Here is a 22,032-nt window from a genome sequence, read left to right on the forward strand (position 1 = left end):
CTAGGCTAGCCAGGGCTACATAGTGAGACCCTGTCTAAAGTAAATAAATAAAACAAAATAAATGTAATAAAATTTCAATCAAAACTATTGAAACAGATTATTCTATTTTTCTTATTTTTAAAACAAGTTCTGAAAATCACCTACCTCTTCTGCATATGCTTTTCCAATTCCATCAGTGCCACCTGTAACAACTGAGATACAAGAAAAATAGTTTAGTTTGAGAACTACACGTCCAGCTAGAGCCCACCAATGACACCCAAGAACACCAGTACAATATTTGATATGAAAGAGCAATATCCAGGGCTGGGTGTGCAGCTTAGTGATAGGACACTGAACTTTCCATGCATGAGGCCCCAGACTCAACTCCCAGCGAAATAAATACATACATAAATAAGCAACACCAGTATTCTAGTTTAGAACTACCTATCTAACACAACAACTCAAATTGAAAAGAATGAAATACCAAGCGTTGGCGAAGATATAAGGAAACGGAAGCTCACAAGAGCTTCATACCATGCCAGTAGTATCAGACTGACACAATCATTTTGGAAAAACTATTTGTCAATATATTTAGAGATGTTTGTCTTACAAGCCAGCGATCTTCAAGAGAAGAGTGCCTAAGTAAGATCTACCAAAAAGATGTCAGTGGTAGCTTTGTGTTTTTGCTATATGCTAGTAAAGCCTAAATATTAATCTATAGAAGAATAAGTAAACTAATGTATAGACATACAACGTATAATTAACAGTATTTAAATGAACTGTGATATATATATAATACTAAATGTGACATTACGGTAAGTGAAAAAAAGATATTTGTTTCTTAGTGCCACTCAAAGAAATGTACATTTATGAGATACCTGTTCAGCCACCATCTTTCCAGAGTTTTAAAAACTTTTTAGAAAAGTAAAAAATAAAATAAAATAAAAAATAAGGGGAACAAATCTTTATGTACCTATCTATGGTGAAGCAATGATCAACTTCAGATTAATCTTACTCCATCTATACAACCACACCCTCTCATCTCAGATTTTAGATTTTATTTTTAAAAATGTATTTGTATGTCTATGTGTTGGAGTGAGGTTTTTGTATACTGTTTGAAGATGTGTCTTTGTCCTTCCTTGTCTGCCTAAGGCACCTTCTGATTGGTTAAAATAGTCTATACACTATAGCGAAAGGCAAAACAGTAAGGTGGGATTTCTGGACATAAAGAGGAACTCTGGGAAAGAGTGAGATACCAAAGATTTGCCACTGAGACAGACACTGAGGAAGTCAGATGAATGAAACTGAGGGGAGGTCACTAGCCACATGGCAGAACTTAGACTAGTATAAATGGGACACAGCCTCCCAGAGCATGCATGGCTTTCCCAACTAGGACTTCCATTCAAGTTCAGGTTTTACTATAAATACACAGGAGGGAACCCAATCTTTAACTCTCCTCCCCAAACTAGAGATTGGCAGGTTGGGCCATTACCACTAGGCTCAGATCTTCAACCTCTAATGACAGAGTCTTTCTGGCATGAACAGTAGTTCATTAGCCTCAACTGCCAAAGACTCACCTGGAGTAACAAAAGGACTTAGGAGTAGGCTCACATATGGCCTTTCCTCCATCTCCTCATCCTCCCACCCTCTTTCTCCCTCCCTCTCCTTCTCTACCACCCCCCTCCCTGGAAACAAAACCAGACAAAGTCTTTGTTGCACAATTATTATAGTTAAATATCCATATAAAACCAAACTCTAGACTGTAATTACATTTTACTTCCCAGTCAACTTTCTATCTTTTCTGAATACAAATTTGTCCCTTCCCCTTTGTATGGCTTTTTAAATCCTCTTAGATTCCTAGAAGTCCCTCACTTTTACTGTTGCCTGCTTCTTTACAACAGGGTCTCATGTAACCGCAACTGGCCTCCCGCCATATGGGAGGACCTTCTTTCTCATCCTTGAATCTATACATACATTATAGATAAATACATTCCTGTTTTAACAACATCTTGATACAATTCTCCACACAATGGACTCCATTTCAGCTCTTAGGAATGGCTTCCCAGAGCATTTGCGCTCTCCTTTCTACCTGCACTCTATAAATGACTTACTTGGGACACCATCTTGAACTTTTCCTGCCTGCCTCCCTCCTGTGCTGAAGCTCAGGTTTTTAGACCAGGCTTTCCTGTCTCAGTCTGATAGTAGACTTGACAGTAACTTCCCAAGGAAAAAACACATGGAGTCACTTTGATAAACATTTTAAAGATTTTTAAAATAAATTTTTCTATTTTTCAGATAGCTTTAGATGCACATTTTTAAAAAGTGAACTAGTACAAAGATTTAGAGCCTCTATGCTTAGTCTCAGTTCTCCTGTTAACACCCTACATGATTATGTTACACTTGCCACAACCCATAAACCAACAACATGGCACCTACACTCCATACTTTAGTCAAACTTTCTTGCTTGTCACAGAATGTCTGTTTTCTGTCTTAGTATACCATCCAGAATAAGATTACAGTTCCTTAGCATCTTCCTTATGTTACGATGAAAATCAATGGTTTTACTTATCTTTCATTAATTAAAAAAAAATTGTGTGTGTGTGTGTGTGTGTGTGTGTGTGTGTGTGTGTGTGTGAGACAAAGAAACTGGAAGTGGTGAGCCTCTTTTATGCACCTCAGCTCTGCAATAATTAGTGTTATACGATGGTCAGACAATTGGGGGGGTTCAGTTTTTCAGGACATAAACTCAATAGTATACTTTTCATAATATACAACACAAACAAGTAATTCTTAGTCAATCAAAGAAAAAAATCATCTGATGAATGTAGGGGAAAATGAATACATGATTTGAAGAAGGGTGACAATGTCCTGTTTCGCTTTAAAGCTACAACCTCATAATGAGTGAGTTTTAAGTTGTATTTTTATATAAATAACACTGTGGTTCTTACTAAGAAGATTTGATATACTCACTGTCAGGACAGTTAAACTCCACTGTGAAATTTAGGAAGCTAACCAAATCATCACTTTAAATCAAGAGTCGGCTGGCAGCAGCTTCTACAGAATTAGAGAAAGGTTTTTCTTTTTAATTCTTTTTACTGTTAAATTTTTCAGTCATGTGCAGGCATTGCCTTTCCAAAAAGCAAGGCTCTTTACTAATACGCATATAAAGTTAGCAAAGCTACCATTCATCTCTCCCAGGATCTCCTAAAACAACTTCTAGTGCATCTGCATCTCGTTTTTTTCTTATTCCTCCCTTAGTCACTCTCCTGGGCTCAAGTGATCATTCCACAGTACAAATCCAAATGTCACTTTCCTGCCTAAAACCTGTCAGTCATGTCTGTCTGTCCCCACAGTCAAACTGGCAAGCCAGCGACTTCAAAAGGAGATGATTAGTAACGTTTTAAGGATGAATGAGTGAATGAATGAATGAATGAATGAATGAGTGAACTCCCCTTACCCTTATCCTTTACAAAGTCCTTGACATGTTTCCCTTAACCTCACACCAATCATGCTGGAATGTGTCCACTTCCTGCAAGGTAACACTCTCTTCACAAACACGATCCTCTTTATTCTCAATCTATATTATGCTATGGTTTAAATTTGATCTTTGTAAAATTGAGGTGTTGAAATTGAATGTCCAATATGATAGTAGGCCAACATGGGGCCTTTAAGAAGTGTTTATGTCATGAGGACAATACCTTTTTGCATGGAATTCATCAGGGCTTCACAGAAGCCTGCAGCCATAATTAAGCCTCTCTGCCCTGTGCCCTTGCCATGCAAAGAACTGTATTCCTGAGGTACAGCAAGTCATTGGACTGGAGAACACTTTCATAGTACAAGCAAGCTTGTTGGCACCTTGATCTTGGACTTTCCAGCATGAAGCACCATGAGGACTTAGGTTTCTGGCTTTCTAAATTTCTGCAGCTACTCTGGCAGATCAAATGGACTGAGCCATTCACAGCAAGAGTTCTGCTTCCATCTTGGAGGTTTTCACTTGAACATCCTTGCCCCTTCCTTAACAACCAGACTATCAAGATCTCACAATTCTCTATAATTCTCCTTATGACATTAGTAACTTAGGGTTCCACAGGACTGGGTCTGTCTGGGTCTCCAGAATTTAACTGATAGGACAGTCACTGGTTTAAAAAAGAAAAGCAAAAGATAATTTAGGCTGGAAAGACAGCTCAATGGTTAAGAGCACTTGTGACTCTTACAGACAATCTGAGTTTGGTCCCAGAACCAACATGATGATTTATAAACCATGTACAATTCCAGTTCCAGGGAACCCAATTCCCTTTTCTGACCTCAATGGACAGGCATACACATATATACATATATATACACACACATATACACATACATGTGTATGTATATATATGTGTGTGTATATATATATATGTATATAATACACACATACATGCAAGCAAAACACAGACATAAAATTATCTTAACAAGATGATTCTTGAGGCTTTGCTGAAGAATAGAAGGATACATGAATGAATGAATGAAAAAGATTCTGAATGGAAAGCTGGCTTCTTGCAACAAGACTCACTGTTTCATTCACTCCTTATTTGGAAATAACACACTGCACCTCCTCTCAACATCACACAAGAATCTACCATCTAAAATGAGATTTTTTTAAAAAATGTAATTTCAAGACGCTTAACTTGTTTATAATGAACTTGTTAGATATATACTTTCAAAGGAGTCTATGGATTTCCTTGAAAGGAGCTGGTCTGCAGTGACCCATCCCAAACAGAATTAGAAAGGAAAAGTACCCATTTTAGATTAGTAAAGGATTCCAAGTTCACTATTCTCATCCCTAAGATTTGCTTCTTGGGTTAACAGTGGGTATCCTCGGATCCCATTTTGCTATGGAATAAGGGGATACATTTAGACAACTTTCCACGTGATACACAAAAAAGCTCCCTTGTGTGTTGGGGAAATACAAAGGATGGCCATGAGTAGACCGAGGTGAGAAAGAAGAGGAGATGGGGAAAGGGGACTTTTAAAAGGCTCATGTCTGCACAGATAAATATAACAGCAAGACCCACATTTGCAAGCGTCTGAGAAGATGAGAACTGACAACTATAGAGAATATCCCAACTTGGCATCCAGAAGTGTTTCGCTTGTTACAGATTACATAAAATACTGGCAACTGACCAGTTCTTCTTCCAGATTTTATACAGTCAACAAAAAGTACTTTAGCTTGTATAGGTTAAAAATATTCTACTCTTTTTGTCCTCAACTTGCTAGGAACAGATATTTTTAGTAAGAGCCCAATCAACCTTATCAAAATCAAACATCAAAAATAGACTAGAGAAACACTGGAAGCAAGCGTGCTATTTTTAGCTCTCCATCTTTTCCCTGTCTCTGCCCACTAAACTCTGACTGCAGAGCCCATGCCTAAGAGCTTACTTATTTCCAAGCAGCTTCCTTTTGTGACTCCCCACTCCCCTGCAACACCTAAATGAAGAAAACACTCGACTGATTAAAGATTAATACTGCCACAAACCATGACAGCTGCCTTTCCCAAGTGCTTGGGGTGGTGGGAGGGATAGAAAATGACAGAAGGCTTGCTTGCATCAGTATTCCTCCTGGGGATCTATTGCATGGGAAGAAAATTGCTATTTCAATTCCCTTTTGTTGCTAAAAATAGCAGTCTCCATTGATTCAGGCAAACAGTCTACAGGCTGAGCAGAGCTGAATTTAGAAAGCACTGAAGTCCCTCAGAGCAAATGCTAACGTAGTCTAACATATGCCAGCTCGTATTTAACAAAGAACAAAGAAGAGAAGCATGCAGGGTGCAAGTTCATAAAACACCAGTAACTTCCTGCATTTTTATTAAAAAGAGAATAGTGAAAGTGATATAAAATAAGAACAGGCAGTAGGAACTTTTTATCCCTAGTCATAATTTAGTTAAAAATTATTATTTTTAGGAAAAAGTAAATTTAGGACTAAACCAAGACACATGGACATTTTCCATAACTCCAGTTTGGGGTCATATCCATTTCTTTCCTAACTATAGAATATAGATATCCACTTTACTACAGTCCTAAAGCAATATATTCTTCCTTGTCTCTCAAGCAGTTCTTACAGTTCCCCCAAGCATCCGTCTCCCACTCTAGTTTTCACTACCTCTGTCTGAGCCAACAAGATACTGAGCCATTTATAGTGTGCCATTTTAAAACACAGACCAAACTCAAACAAGCAAACAGAAAATACCCAAGCACCTCGCACTACTGCACCCATCGGTTCAGAACAGAGACAAGAACTGAAAAGTGGAATCCTCTAACAGAGGTGAATCGCCGGCCAGCTTCAAGATTGCTGCCTGATTGTCACTTTGCGTGGTTAACTGAAGTCCTTTCCAAGCAATGATTCATTCCAGTTAATGGCATGTCTTCTTTAAAAATGCAAACACTATGTAAGAATTAAAAGGCTATCAATCCTCATGGAGCCATGTGATTTCATAAAGCCAAATTGTTCATAGCTCTCCTTACCCAAAACATGAGGGCAGAGCAGAGGAGGCTGCAGAGAGCAGGGGTCTTAATAGTTATCACCTTTGAGTCACAGGACACCATATTAAGACACCATATGCAAAAGGCTTAGGCTTCTGTTATTTTAATACATACTCAGAAAATAAATCACTAAGCTCATGAACAATAATGCCAGGTTCAAAACCCCAAATTCTGTTGGTTTTTTGATTTGTAAAGTTAACATTGTCTATCACACAGAATCCTGCTAAAGATTCAACAACTATTGAGTAACCACCATACTATACTAGGAAAATATTAAAGAGAGCAATATATATCATGTGTTTGCCATAGTACCTAGACGCAGTAAATGAAATGAAATGAGGAATATTAAAAGAGGAGAAAAGATAAAAAGGAAAATTACTATTAATACTCCTTTTCTCAAGGAAATCGCTATTAATCTTGCTTCACGGTCCCATAAGTTAGCAGTAAACCAGTCACTGCATCACTCACTCGACACTACTCCATACTGTGAAGTCTGTACTTGGACTGCTCTCACAGCTAGAATAGGCCTTTTACATAAGCTGGAGTTTCCTAAGTGTCTAACATGTGTCAATCAGTAGCAAACACTTTACAAATGCCATCTTAACAAGTTGTTTCAGCAGCCCACAGGATGTAATTGCGAACTGCCCAGACAACACCATGAAAAGCAAAAAAAGAAAGGAGGGAAGGGGGTTGTGATAATATCTAATTTTATTGATGAACTATCTCAGAAGTTAAACAACTTGCCAAAAGCCATACTGTACCAAATCTCATCACTAGAACATGAATCTCCTATACTAGGAAATTTGCCTTATGAACCTGCACAGATGGATTTAGCAACTATACTTACATGAATGCTCCAATGTCTTTCTCATTAATCTAATGATGCTAAATCCCACTTTATGTTTTTCTAGTCCTAAACCAGCTTCCCTCCGGCCAAACTGCTCCCTGTTTCCCAAATGGAACACAACAGGGAGTCAGCTCCATGTGTGCCTGCTATTCCTCAAACTGACAGACACATTCTTCTTTATTCTCCATCCATACCAACCACTTTTAATAACTTGAACTTCTAAGCTTTATGGACCACAACAATCATCAGATGTGGTTTCTAGAATTCCAATCCCTAATTAACTTCCTAATAGGAGAGACTAAATAATGTGTTCTCATTCAAAATAGACACACACAAGTTCTCTAACTTGCTAGTCTGGTTCTTTACACTAATCATTAATTACATCATAAAATGTGCTGGAGCTGGGATGACAGCTCATTTGGTAAAATGGTGGTCAAAAGTTCCGAGTTTTCACCTCAGCTGGGTGTGCTATTGTAATCTTAGTGCTAGGGAGGCAAAGACAGGAAGACCCCCAGAACCAGAGTCTCCCACTGAATCTTAATGATTACATACTGCCACTCACATAGTTACTTTGTGGACCAAAGTCAGAAGTTCATAGTTTCTAGCAAGAAAGATTCCAGGGTTTTGTTCCAGACTGAAATACCATTTCACCAGCTGTCTCTCTTTCTTGTCCTTACAGACAAATAACTCTGGTCTAAGTTACTTCCCTAACCTAAGTCTATAAGAGGAGAACAGTGATAGTGTTGGGCAAAAAGTATCAGCAGAATTAGAGGACCATGAAGTGTAGTTCTCTCTCATAGTCCACAACTTGCCAAACTCAGACCTAGAATGTCAGGACTCTTTATGAATGACCAAAAGGATGAAATGGGACCTGAGTCCTTTCTGTGGCCTGGGAGGAGATGTGACATGCTGAGCTGCTTGGAAGATCATTAATTGGCAACTATCCAAACCTTACAAGATTACTACCTGGCATAAAGCTCTCTGATAAAGGACAAAGATATACCACTGCCCCTTCCATGGGCCTGTCAATCACCGAACGGGGGGTGGGGGGGGAGGACCTCAAGAAAGCTGTCCAGGGAACTAGAGAGAGAGAACACAGCAGTACACAACACTTGCTACTCTTTTTCAGGACCTGAGTTCAGTTCCCAATACCTACATCAGGCAGCTTACAACTACCTGTAACTCCAGCTCAAGGGGAAATGCTCTCTTCTGCAGTCAGCTATTTGTTGTACACAGCTTTAGAAACAGTATAGACTACCTATAATATATAGTATGTATAATGGTCTCTGTGACCACCGTCTACGCTCACCTTTAGTGTTCTGCACAAGTTCTATAATGACTGTCCACTCTCACCCTGAGTGTTCTGCCGTCCCGTGAGTCCTGTAGTCACTGTCCACTCTCATCTTGAGTATTCTGATCTGCAGTGGCCCATGAGGCCACCCCCATCCCCTCTCACCCTGTTCTGCTCTACAGTAGTCCTATGGTCACCGCCACAGGACAGTGTGATTTTTTTATCATCTTTATACATTTAGAACTGCATACTATACATTACTATCAATATTTATTACAATATCTGTTGTCGTAAAGAAACAAAATTTTTAATAATCAAATTTTATCAAGAATTGTAGATATGTGGCTCGTGACTGCTTAACAACTCATTAAAAGTCGTTTGAGATGGTAACGCCATTCTTTTTTTATAACTTTCTTTGTTAGTCTTGTGCCACCTAACCCACACTCTAAAACCATGCTATTTGGTCACAGTCTAACTTAAATAGGTCCTCCTGTACAAAGCTTTCTACAAGTACACCTTCTAACACAGCAATACATTTTTGTTTGTTTCTTTGTTTTGTTTTTTCGAGACAGTTTCTCTGTATAGCCCTGGATGTCCTGGAACTCACTTTGTAGACCAGGCTGGCCTCGAACTCAGAAATCGGCCTGTCTCTGCCTCCCAAATGCTGGGATTAAAGGCGTGGGCCACCACCGCCCGGCTCACAGCAATATTTTTATGTTTTTTTTTAATCTCTCTAACTAGATCATAAATTTCATGAAAGAGGCAGAGTTGTGCTTTTACTCACAGATGAATCCTCTGTGCTTTGAATAGTAACTGCCAAGCACATTATCAATGAATATTGAATAACCAACATTCACCAGGCCTACCCTGGTTTCTCTGATGATGCATAAATTCTTATCTGTTTAAGCCACCAGTCAGCTGTCCCAACTTAGAACTGGGAAATTCCTGAGTGCTGAAGCATTACAGAAGACTCAGGACACCTACTATCCCCCCCAGTGTTGCCACTGTCCCGAAATGTAATGTGCTCACTGTTCCAGGTACTAAAAGTGGTCATGGCCCGGTGGAGGCAGGGGTGGTGTTTTCTGTTTGTTTAGAGGTGTACAGATTTGATTTTGAGTCAGAGTCTCAGTACATATCTCAGGTTGGTCTTGAACTCATGATCCTCCCACCTCTGGGATTGCAGTTGTGCAACCTGGCTAACATTAGGTATTTTCTGCACATTGCTAAATAAGCAACACTCTTTCTTTTTTACAATAACTTTAAAATTATCTATCAGTTTTATCGATGAAAATTTACAGGTGGGTCTCAGAAAATCTAACAAATTTGCCCAAGGTAATAAAGCTAGAGGATGGGTGGCCAAGTTACAAACTTTAAAGCCCACAGTCTGATAGTATAGAATGCTATACTATCACCAATGTAAAATATCACATCTAAGTCTTTGCTTCTCAAAATAGCTGTGTGCTCTGTAAGTCAGGAGTCCTGTTTCCCAAGCCACTGCATCCAAAGCAACTAGTAACATGGCCCTTAAGTTACTATTCAGTAGATATATGTTAAACAGGTAAGTGAACCCCAATCCTAAATTGGAAATCTGAACTTTTATAAAAATGAGATGGTGAGCTGGATATGGTTGCTCGCACCTATAAACCCAGCAGCTAGGAGGCTGAGGAAGCAGAACTACTCTACTCAGTGTGCGGCCAGCTTGGCCTATATAATAAGCACCAATCCAATGTAGGCTACACAGTGAGACCACATCTCAAATAATAATGATAATAATAATAAACAGCTATATTTAAGAGGATGTGCCCATTGCCTTCTCTTGGTTGCAGAGATTGCCTTATGTCTTATTATTTATTATATCACTCAAGTATCTAGAACCAAAATTCAATTCTCTAGGGTCTCAATGCTCTGTGTCTTTGCAAGTTTGCATGTATGTTAAAATGTCCATTCTTGTGGTGAGAGTGTTCAGAGGTAGCCCTTAGGAAGGGAATGAAGACATCAAGCAAAGCTCTTAGGAATGAATGAAGAGAAGAGACAAAGGAGCTCACTCATCTGCTGCTTCTTTCATGTGAGGACACTGAGATATCCTCTGTGAGTCAAAATGCAGGCCAGGAAGGCACACCTATGACCCAGGATCCAGGACCTTGACAGACACCATGACTTTCATGACCCCACAGCCTTTAGAATGGTGGGAAGTAAGTTTGTGTTTCTAAGCCAATCAGTTTGTAGTAGTCTTTTGTTGAATTCTAGCCCAATCAAGATGAAGATAGACTTGTGCTCAATCTAAGGGCAGCAGAAACTGCCTAGGACAGTGCCTGCCTAGCATGTACAAGGATCTTGATCTGACCCTCAGCACCATTAGAAAGCAAACTGAGCTAATGCCAAGGCCAAGTGGGAGACAACGAGATAAATGAACATATACATCTATACATAAAGCAACACGTTTGAAGAAGGTAGCCAAGAGCTGCCTGCAGCCAGAGAGAGCCCCTTCTGTACACAGCCCTCTTCCTGGCTTCCAGAATCATCTGCGACAGCTTCCCATACTAAACGATAAGCAGCAATGAGTAAGCAGCAGCAGCAACATGAATGGACTGTGTGAGGCTGAAAATCTCTGAATTCAAGTATCTAATAATGAACTGAAATAAAAACCTCTTCTCCAAACAGCTGTATGAACAAATCGAAGAGAAAAGAGGAGCTGCAGTGAGCTGAAGAGCACAATCTGGTCTGGATGGCACATTTATAAAACTGATGGCCTGTCAGCGAGATACTGATGAATATTTCTGCAGGATAAAAATGGCAACCCAGGTCTAAAAATAGACCAGTGTGCTGCAGACCTGTCTGGTTCAGCTACACCTCTGGAATACAAACACCTCACTCACCAGGACACTTTAACTCACAGCTTCCTTCACAAAGAAGAAGAAGAAGAAAAAATCAATCATTTTGCTAGCAAAATGTATATGTGTTTTTAAATCGGTTACGTTTTCTATGTAACATATACTAAATTTAAGTTTAAATGCTTTTCATTTTCTAAAACTAGGTAAAATAAATGGTGAAAGCAATTATAAACTCTTAACTCACCTTTTATAAAAGATTATTTCCTCCCAGTCCCATTATAATAAAATAGACTAGTATTATCTCCATCTCGTGATAATATCCTTTTAAAATAGGAACTTAAAGATATAAATTATTTCTAAGCCTCCTCTAAAAGGAGGCCAAAAAAAAAATCTAGTATCTCATTTTGTACCAAATTTACAATAAACATCTAATGGCTAAAATACAAATGTAACTAAGACGTCACAAGCAGAATATTCATTCACAAAATTCATTCAACCCGTCTCACAGTTATGATTCTGGTCTTAGTTAAATGGTGGCTTGAACGTTGCCTTTGCTGGTCTCAAACTGGTTTAAGTCATTTTTTTCTGTCTCAATCTCCCAAGTACTTGGGACCACAGGCACACATGTGTAGGCAACCATTTTTAATAACAAAACTGAATTAACTCTCCATAACAACACAAAATACAAATACTGAATAGTATTTGACACTTTATAATCATATCCAACTGAAATAGATAGAAAGTACCGTGCCAGGCCTGGCCAATAGAATAAAAAGCCCTTCCTAAGTCCTAATAATGCTCAACAGTAAACAGCTGTGCATTAAATATAAACATATCCTCCAAAATACAGCCATGTGCTTTCTCTACTTCCATACTGCAGTTTGCTAAGGTAAGAAAACACATTAAGGGTTATAAAATAAACAACTTCTTTGTGAGTTCTTACTGTTTATCTTATTTGTGTAGAAGTCTGCAAAGTTAATAATGATCAAGATCCCACTTCAAGCTGCCAAAACATGCTATAGGAGAACTCAACCATCTACACTAGTCAATAGTCCCAAAGCTGTCCTTGACTCTTGTTCCCATGTCATATCCAATCCATCCACCATAAGACCTGTCTATATCCTCTCACCTTCTCACAGTGTACAACGTCTCACCCTCACAGCATCAGACTCAAAGTACCACTCCTTCAGACAGTACAGTCTACTCACAATATAGCAGCAAAAGATAAGTAAGTAAAATAAAGGACCACATCACTGTGCCTCCTGGGATCTTTCAAGTGACTTCCAATACTCAGAATAAACCCAAAGGTTGCATGCCTCTTACATGCTCCTTCACAGCTCTGCCTATGCCCACCTTGTAGCTTTTACCATCACTCTCCACTTGTTTGCATCACAGGCCCAAATACACTACGCCCAGTCCCACTTGTAACTCTTTTCACTGTCCTACCTTCTCAAATGCTGTGACCAGACTGTGTCTAATGAATGGCTCTTCCTCCCATCTAAGGGTTCTACTCAACAACTCTTCAGAAAGGCCTCCCTGCTCACAGTTTTAAAACCTCAACTCTACCATCACATACCAGTTATTTCTTATCAAGATCTTTGCTTTGTTTCATCTCTAATTCTATCACTTGTTCATCTAGTTGACCACTGTCCATCTCCCTACTTTGTCTTACCTAACACAGCTAATGTGTTCAATCTAATCCCTTACAGCAGCAAAGAGTGAAAACTAAGATATCACAGTGATCAGCATGGTAATGAGAGTATACAAAGCAGGCAATTTCTAGTTAGATGGTAATGCAGGCCCAAACAAAAGATTAGCATTTTTCTAAAGAGGAAAGGCACACAACCTCCAGGATGAAATTTTCCAACTGTTTAATTGAAAAGGCACTGGTAATTGTATTTGTATAGGTAAAACCCTATACAAGCCAAACAAAGCACATCTATGAGGTAGATAGATGAGAGGCACCTCATCTAGCGTCTCATTTATTAACTTCTCACCAAACCCCCATAGTTTATACTTATTTGGTGCAAGAGATTACTCTAGGGATAACCATAACAACCCCCCCCCTCCACACGCCCTCCCATCAAAAGACAGAATCGATTCTCCTTAGATATGTAACTTGCTTTGATCAAAGTTTTGGTTCCCCTAGTCTGGTCCAGGCTTTAAGAGGCAAAACAAAACAAAACAAAACAAAACCCCTCTTTCAAAGCAACTGAATAAAGTTGGGCATGGTGGCTCAGGCCTGTAATCTCAACAACGAGGAGGCTGGGGCAGAAGTATTACCATGAACTCTGGCAAACCTGGCTACACAGTAAGATGTTGTCTCATAAGCCAAACCTATTAAATGAGAAGCCTTGAGGAGGGAAGTCAAAATTTCAGATATAAATAAGTCAGAAATAGGCCCCACAAAAGTAGGGTCCTTTCCTGCCTCAGCAAAACCATCTTTGCTGATCCTATATGGCACACGGGTGAGGCATCTCTGTGAGCCCTGCCCATTTTTTTGACCCACTGCCTTGCAATGAAGTGGTTGTTACTTTAAGCAATCACATTGTAAGTGTAGTTTGTTTTTCAGTAGCAGTAACTGAGACAGAAAATAATATCTAAATAAGTGTGAGGTGCCAAAATCACCACCTAGTCAGGCGTAATAGCACATCCTTATAACCCCAGGACTTTAGAGATGGAATCAGGAGGATCCTGAATTCAAAGCTAGCTTCAGCTACATACCTAGTTTCAAGGCCAAAAAATTCCAATCACTTGAAATATGAAGTATCAAACTTTAAGACCTAATAACCAAGAGACACTGGAAAAATGGTAAACACATTGTTAGCAAAAGCCAACAAAATCATAAAAAACTTCTGCTAAAACAGAAAGCACAGGTCATATAGCACATGGCAGCAGGAGTCAGGCAAGACTACTCCAAGGTGGAATACCTACCCACCTGGGATGTTTATTCCATACAGAACACTGAAAGTGGCAATTGGCTTATTTTAGCTATACATAAAAACAGGGAGAGAGAAGTCAATGAAAAAAGAGAGCCTTAATTTCTAAGCAGACTTAAGAGAAAGTGCAGGTGCTGTGGATAATCTCTTCAACTGGCAAAGATTCTCAACAAGAAAAGCATTCCCAGTAAAACCCGAGTTTGTCCATTACAGTTTCTTGTTGAAAACCTGGAAGGACTTAGGTGCTGCCTAGAACTTATTCATCTACATCTGACTTCTAAGAATCTTTAGGCCTTCTACAACAGACTAACAAATCCAAACAGCCATCAGTCTTGGAAAGGAATTAGGGATGTGAGTTTGGGGACATATAATCAACTCCCAATAAAATTCACAGAAGTGTGTCACTAAAAGTACTCCCAGCTTTCATTGGGACAGAAGCATTTCAAATGATTACAAACCGAACAACAAAAACTTCAGGCATCAAAACGTATTGCTTCCTAGAGGCAAAAACATTGGAAATGCACCCATTTTTCATGAAAAAGAAAAGCATCGGCAAAGCAGGAAGCCCACATGGAAGAGTTAACAGTCTCAGAAAACAACACTAAGCTAAGGAACACTCCCAGGAGGAAAGCAGGGCACTGACGGAGGGGCATTCTTGGTAACTAGAGTGGGAGAACCACTGGCAAAGGCCCCGTGGATTTCAAAATTGCTGTAGACCAATGATAGCTGGGTGCTTCCCGTTCTTCTTCAGTTGAACTGTCAACTACTTTCTTGTTCCTGCCTCCCCGCTGTATGGTGGATGGGGTAAGTTGGCTTTAGTTCTGACTAGGTAAGAAACTGCATCATATAAGTCTCTAAGAACCCCCATCTGCACCTGGATTTCACTTAGATGATTAGACTCCACTCGGACATCATAATGTACTAAGACTCCTAAGGGAGTGGAAGTATGCACACGGGAGAAGTATGAGCAGACTGTAGCAAACCATTTCCAAAGATGGCTGTAACAGTAATATGCATCTTTTCCCACTTCACTGTGAGAATCTGTCATTATCCCATCAGTCCTATCAAAAGGTGGTATCTTTCTATCCATTTAGACTTGGTTGATTCTGTCTCCATCCTACAGAATGTAGTAGAACTGGCTTCGGCCCCGTGCCTGCACCAGTGAGTGGCGATGAATGCAGAGACCCATGGCTGCTCCAAATGCTGAAAATACGTGCTGTTTGAGGGTTCAGCCCTAAACAAGGTATCTGCACCACAGCAATCCCTCTGAAGTTCAGAGAGCACTGTGGGAAGTATTTAAGAACCAGAAGCTACAGCTGAAAGGCTCTACACTCACTCAGCACAGTCACTGCAATCAAGAACTCTCAACAACTATGGTTACCTGCGCTGAGTTGGCCCAAATTGGCCCTATTACCTATCAGTCATAGCTGGAAAAGGATTTACAGGACCCTACCATTACTGCCGAGATTTTGGCTATTGACAAATTTGGTTCTTGGGAGAGGGGGAATCTTGTCTTCACATGTGTTCCAACTGCTGAGCTCACCAGACTCCAACAAGACAGCCCCATTCAGCAGACACTGATTAAACTTAGTGGATTTCAAAACATAACAAATAGAAATGAATGTAAGAGAGATTTATAGAAGCAGGTAGATGGGCAGTAGGGAGATAGAAGAGGATGGTGGGTGAGACAGTCAGGTAATGCATTAACTACATGTGAAACTGTCAAAGAAGAACTTTAGCTAACTAAAAAAAGATGTAGCAGAACTATGCTATAGCGTCTAAAACCAAAACCTTAAGATACTTTACAACTTTTGTTTTCACCCTTTGCCAAGAGTCTCAATACCGCATAAGGATGCTATCTGGCCTAGTAAATGAGAAGAAACTAGACAGCTCCAAGTTCACTAGTTACAACACCTTTAATGGGGCTGATGCCAACATGAGTCTGCAGCCCAAGAGGGGCTATCCTAGCAAAGAGACTAGGGAAAGTGTCTTCTCCTGAGTCACAAATTCATGAGCTATAAAATTCTAAGTAAGACTACAGGTGATTGTTTTTAAACACTATATTTTGGGACCACTTGTTATGCAGCAATAGGAAGCTGAGACACTAAGAAAAACCAATCTAAAGAACAAAATGTCTGAATTCTTGACCCTCACAGTGACTTTTAGAAGAATAATCTAGGATCCATCCTTTCATTCACTTTCACTAAATATATACTGAGTTCCAGATAGGTACTAAGCACTCTTCAGGTCCTGAGAAAACAAGAGTGAAAAACAAGGGTAGAGCTCCCGGAGTTTCCATTTTCATGAGGGAAATAAGGGTAGACCACTATTGATCTGCTTTGGTGAATAAGATGCTTTTTCCAATTTTCCAATATTCTAAGAGTTAGTGTTTTCCAAGCAACTAAATCTGGTTTAAATTTTCTCCTTGAAATTGTCACTTGGATGCTTCATCACTGTGCCAGAAGCTATTTTTAGTTCAGCTTTTTCTTCAGACTGAGCAAAAAGAAAAACAAGGTCAGGATGATATAAGACCACTGAGAAATGTGGTGCACCTGAGTCTTCAGGCATCATCTCTGCTCTAACTGTTGCCTCTGCTTACGTGGAACACACTATCCTCTCTTCCCATACCTTCTCTTAAGAAATGCAGTGTGCTTACCCCTACCTTCTCTACCTGAGAACTCCTGACCCCCTCGGGTCTCACTGCCACACCAGGTCTCCCTGCTCGCCTGCATCATCAGTACACTGTATTCTAGTTTTGTGTTCCATTGTTTAAGTGTCCCCACTAGATTATTAGTTCCACCGGGCAAGGAACTATTCTTCCAACACAACATAAAAGTCTACATACAATTTTAAGTGATCAACAAATGTTTGTTCTCTAGAGGAACCTTAAAACCTTGATTACAGCATGATTCATCAATAAAATGTATAACACAAGAAAATGGAATTATAACTTCCTCTGAAAGCAAAAAGCACTATTTTATCATTATTTACCAGATACATGCACAAACTGTTTCCTGTTAATAGTCAAGTTACTCTTAGAGTATGAAGATCTGCTTGCTACATTTAAGAACATCTGGGTTGGGTATATGTGGGTTGGGTACTGTTTCACTGATGTTTTTACCATATTGTCATTGGTCACTTGAACGCCTATCGTTTGTCATAATCTATCTATATTTTAACTCAAAAGGACAAAAGCAAACCTCCAGGGTTCTAGGTTACCAAAGAGCAAACACAATCTATATAGGTCTTTAAGTCTTAGGAGTCTATAAATCAAACATACCAACTGATTCCTGTGGGAACTTGGGCTACAGGCTGGTCTCCAGTTGAGCTGAGGTCTGAACCCCGAAGGGTGATAATTCACCTACACAACAAGGTAGGCATTCCCTCATGCTCCTGGAACTCTGGCTCCTGCCTAAGTTATCAGCCCCCGCCCCCCACAACCTCCACAAGAGAAGCATGGTCAGTAGTCTTGCAGGCAATGGCCCAAGCTTTTGACCTTCAGGCTAAACTCCTCCCCAGTTACCTAGCAACAGTAAAGACCATAAGAGGGGCTGTTCAGCCCCACCTCGCTTGCTCTCTTACCTCTTACTTCTCACTCTTACTTCTTTTTTTTTATTATTACGTATTTTCCTCAATTACATTTCCAATGCTCTCCCAAAAGTCCCCCATACCCTCCCCCCCACTTCCCTGCCCACCCATTCCCATATTTTGGCCCTGGTGTTCCCCTGTAATGGGGCATATAAAGTTTGTGTGTCCAATGGGCCTCTCTTCCCAGTGATGGCGGACTAGGCCATCTTCTGCTACATATGCAGCTAGAGTCAAGAGCTCCGGGGTACTGGTTAGTTCATAATGTTGTTCCACCTATAGGGTTGCAGATCCCTTTAGCTCCTTGGGTACTTTCTCTAGCTCCTCCATTGAGGGCCCTGTGATCCATCCAATAGCTGACTGTGAGCATCCACTTCTGTGTTTGCTAGGCCCCGGCATAGTCTCACTAGAAACTGCTATATCTGGGACCTTTCAGCAAAATCTTGCTAGTGTAAGCAATGGTGTCAGCGTTTGGAAGCTGATTATGGGGTGGATCCCTGGATATGGCAGTCTCTAGATGGTCCATCCTTTCGTCACAGCTCCAAACTTTGTCTCTGTAACTCCTTCCATGGGTGTTTTGTTCCCAATTCTAAGAAGGGGCACTCACTCTTACTTCTTACCCCTCACTCTCACTCCATCTCTCCTCTCTCCTGTCTTCTCCTCTCCTCTCTCACTCTTACTCTCTTTCTCTCTAGCCTTCTCTTTCTCTCTCTCTCTCACTCTCTCCCCCCCTTCTCTCTTTCTCCCTGCCTTTCTATAATAAAGCTCTAAAACCTTAGACAGTCTCTGCTCCAGTCAAGATCCACTGCACTCACTCTCATCAGTGTTGGGAACCTCTTCCCCCATTCCTCTCTCCCATAACCCCTGTGGCTTTAGCAAAATAGCTCCAGGAATCCCAGGTACGGCTGCCCCTTGCCAACCCCCGAAGAGTGGGTCAGAGACTTAGATGCCCATCCGGGGATGAGTGAAAGGTAGACAGCAGCCCTCCCATGCCTGACAGACCAGAGAATAGGTAAAACTCTGGCGGGGTGTGGGTCTTCCTCCCCTCTCTTCCCCAGGGCCCCCTTTTTGTTCCCAACAAATTCCCAGGACACTCTAGTTATTTAGAACAGAACCATTTTAACTGTAGAGAGTAGAAGGAAAATGCTCACAGCTTTTCATGGTCGTAATTTGATCCCTGATGAACACAGGACCTTTGTAGAAAGGCTTAAACTCTAAATTGTCCAATATAGTAGCCATAAGACATTTGTGACTATCAACTTAATTTTTAGTCAAAATTAAAAATTACAAAAAAAAATCTCTGGGCAGTGGTGGCACACGCCTTTAATCTCAGCACTTGGGAGGCAGAGGCAGGCAGATTTCTGAGTTCGAGGCCAGCCTGGTCTACAAAGTGAGTTTCAGGACAGCCAGGGCTATACACAGAAACCTTGTCTCAAAAAAACAAAAACAAAAACAAACAAACAAAAATCACACTACTCACACTCCAAGTGCTCAGTGGTTCCTAACTACCTGTCCAACACAGAGCCAGAATTTTCATCACCACTAAAAGTCCTATTGGCCAATAGTGCCTTCAGTGAATGGAACTGTCTTCATATCAAATTACTGAGAGAACTCAAAAATGGCTTTCTGCCTGCAATAAGAAAAACTGTGGTATTTCACAAAAAACAAAGTCTGGAAATACATCAGTTTTTCATAACTTGATTGAATGTGGCTTCTACTAAACTCCAGTGAAATGACTAATACTCTAATTAAAGACAACCCATTGTATTTCTCAACTGCAACAGACTTTTCTCTCATCCCACTCCTCCAGCGCTGCAGCTGAGAACCACAGCTTCCTGGGCCGGGCTCAATGCTCAGCATTAGCCTTGCCCTGGGCCTAAGCTCAGTGGGCATCCTTAGCATCACCACCTCTGCAGTCCGAGTTAAGAACACAATTTTTTTTTTACCCATTTTAAAAGCCTGAATATTTACTTCAAATTAATACACCACACCTTAGTTTTAAAAGTATTCAACCTGCTAAATTTATCACATATGTTACTTGGGACGCTAAGAGCTATATACTAATTTCATAGCATCTAACTGCAGTGCAAACTTTCGTAGCTTTTTTATGAAGACAAAAATCTCTGAAAAACTAAATTTAAAAGGTATATGACTCTATTACTAAGAGTTGTATTTTAAAACCAGAAAATTGCTATGAAATATTAGATGCTTTCAAAAAGATTAAAAGATGTCTTAGAGTTAGGGTTTCTACTGCTTCAATGACCCTATGAGTAATAACAAATTGGTGAAGAAAGGGTTTATTTGGTTGACACTTCCATATTGTAGTCTATCACTGAAGAAAGTCAGAACAGGAACTCAAATAGGTCAGAAACCTGGCAGCAAGAGCTGATGCAAAGGCCATGGAAAAGTGCTAATTACTGGCTTTCTCATCATGGCTGGTTCTGCCTGCTTCTTACAGAACCCAGGACCACAAGCCCAGGGGTAGATACCACCACCCACAATGGGCTGGGCCCTCCCTCTGAAGGAATTTTCTCAATTGAGGTTCTTTCCTTTCAGATGACTCTAACTTGTGTCAAGTTAACAAAACTAGCTAGGACAAAAGACGGTTCATGGAAATTCCACAAATTAAAGAATTTCAAAGGACAGAGGTAACTTGTTCAATTTTTTAAAAGTATCTTTGTGCTGAGCCTTTTGTGAGAGTAAAATATGTTTATTTCTAAATACTAGCTAAAAATCTTTAAAAGCTTCATCTAAATAGAAGTCATCATCAGCATAATTTCTAACAGTCTCCCATAATCAACAGCACTCTTTAGAGTGTATTACCATAGTTCACCCAATCTTAACAAAATTCATCATGTGAATAAAAATACAGGTAAAGAACATTTTGTAACTGAAACCAGTCATAGTGAGTCTCTATAGGCTCAAGACATATCCAGAAACTTTTACTTCAAGCCTCCTTTAGTGAGCCAGTTCTCTCTCCCTTCTAGAAGACACAACGCTCACACAACCATTCTGTAGAATTCAGCATCCTTGAACCATAGCTGCATGTGTGCTAGAGCTGATTCTGTCAGGGACTCAATCACCTGCAGACATTGTTCACATCAATAAGTCCACCGTCACGGACCATGCACCAATCACATCATAGCAGACAGCTCAGCTCTTTATTTTCAGAACTGGGAAGAGTAGTAGCCAAATGCCCATACTCTGGATGCTTTGAAAAAACACAGAAGTGTAGCAAAATGCAAAATGTTTCTTTTTTATAGCCACTAAATAAAAGCAGGATTTTCCATGGTTACTAAAGCTATCATATGAGTTCACTGTTGAAGGGGAAAACCCTTTCTCCTCCTATTAGAGTAAACTACTCTTTCATAAACTGTGTTGTAACACAGGACAAAAGGCCACAATGCACTATGCAAGTCAAAGCACTGACTATCAGTCCCTCTTTGGGACTTAACAAACCACAAAAGACCTACCATCCTATTCCAGGATGCAGAAAATAGTCACCTGCTTGGCTGGTGTGTGAATGTGTTTCGTACTTGTCTTCCCAGCACTTGTCACCTCAACTGTTTCAGTGCCTATGTTTTCTCCACTGGAGGGCACAGTGAGCTTAAAGAAAACTTGGCTAATCTGTTCCATCATCTCAGGAAAGATGGATAAAAAAGGTTAGCTCTGCTGTTGGGGAAGATGTCTCAGTATTACTTAAGAATTTCATTTCTGTTCTGTTCTTGAAAACCACTGCAAAAGGTGATCTTTAACTGGCTAGACCAATTATGTTCCAAGCATCATTTTCTAGAAAATGAATGTAAATAAAGGATGAGGGAAACAAAGAAGGAGAAACACTATGGTGGAAATGACCCATGTCAGGCATCGAGAACACCAAATCTGCAAGTAGCAGATCTGTTAGCAGATGCAGCTGTGCCAGAAAGGCATAGCTCAGAGTGGGTGGTGCTGAACAGCTTCATTTTCTCATGAAGTCATGTGGCGTGCTCAGCAAAAATAAGGTTTACTTTTATTTTTCTGTATAATCATTTTAGAGTTACAC

At 40.1% G+C, this 22,032-nt stretch overlaps 1 protein-coding gene across 1 annotated transcript in view; it reads right to left on the bottom strand.

Annotated features, from left to right (window-relative positions):
- Hsd17b12 (hydroxysteroid (17-beta) dehydrogenase 12) overlaps positions 1 to 22,032 on the bottom strand; it is a 125,213-nt gene that overhangs the window by 84,589 nt on the left and 18,592 nt on the right. Inside the window, exon 2 of the mRNA NM_019657.4 lies at positions 145 to 191. Coding sequence (NP_062631.1) covers positions 145 to 191 — 47 coding nt within the window. The remainder of the gene's footprint in view (positions 1 to 144; positions 192 to 22,032) is intronic.

Source organism: Mus musculus, chromosome 2 (genome assembly GCF_000001635.26).
Source record: "Mus musculus strain C57BL/6J chromosome 2, GRCm38.p6 C57BL/6J".
Taxonomy (NCBI): domain Eukaryota; kingdom Metazoa; phylum Chordata; class Mammalia; order Rodentia; family Muridae; genus Mus; species Mus musculus.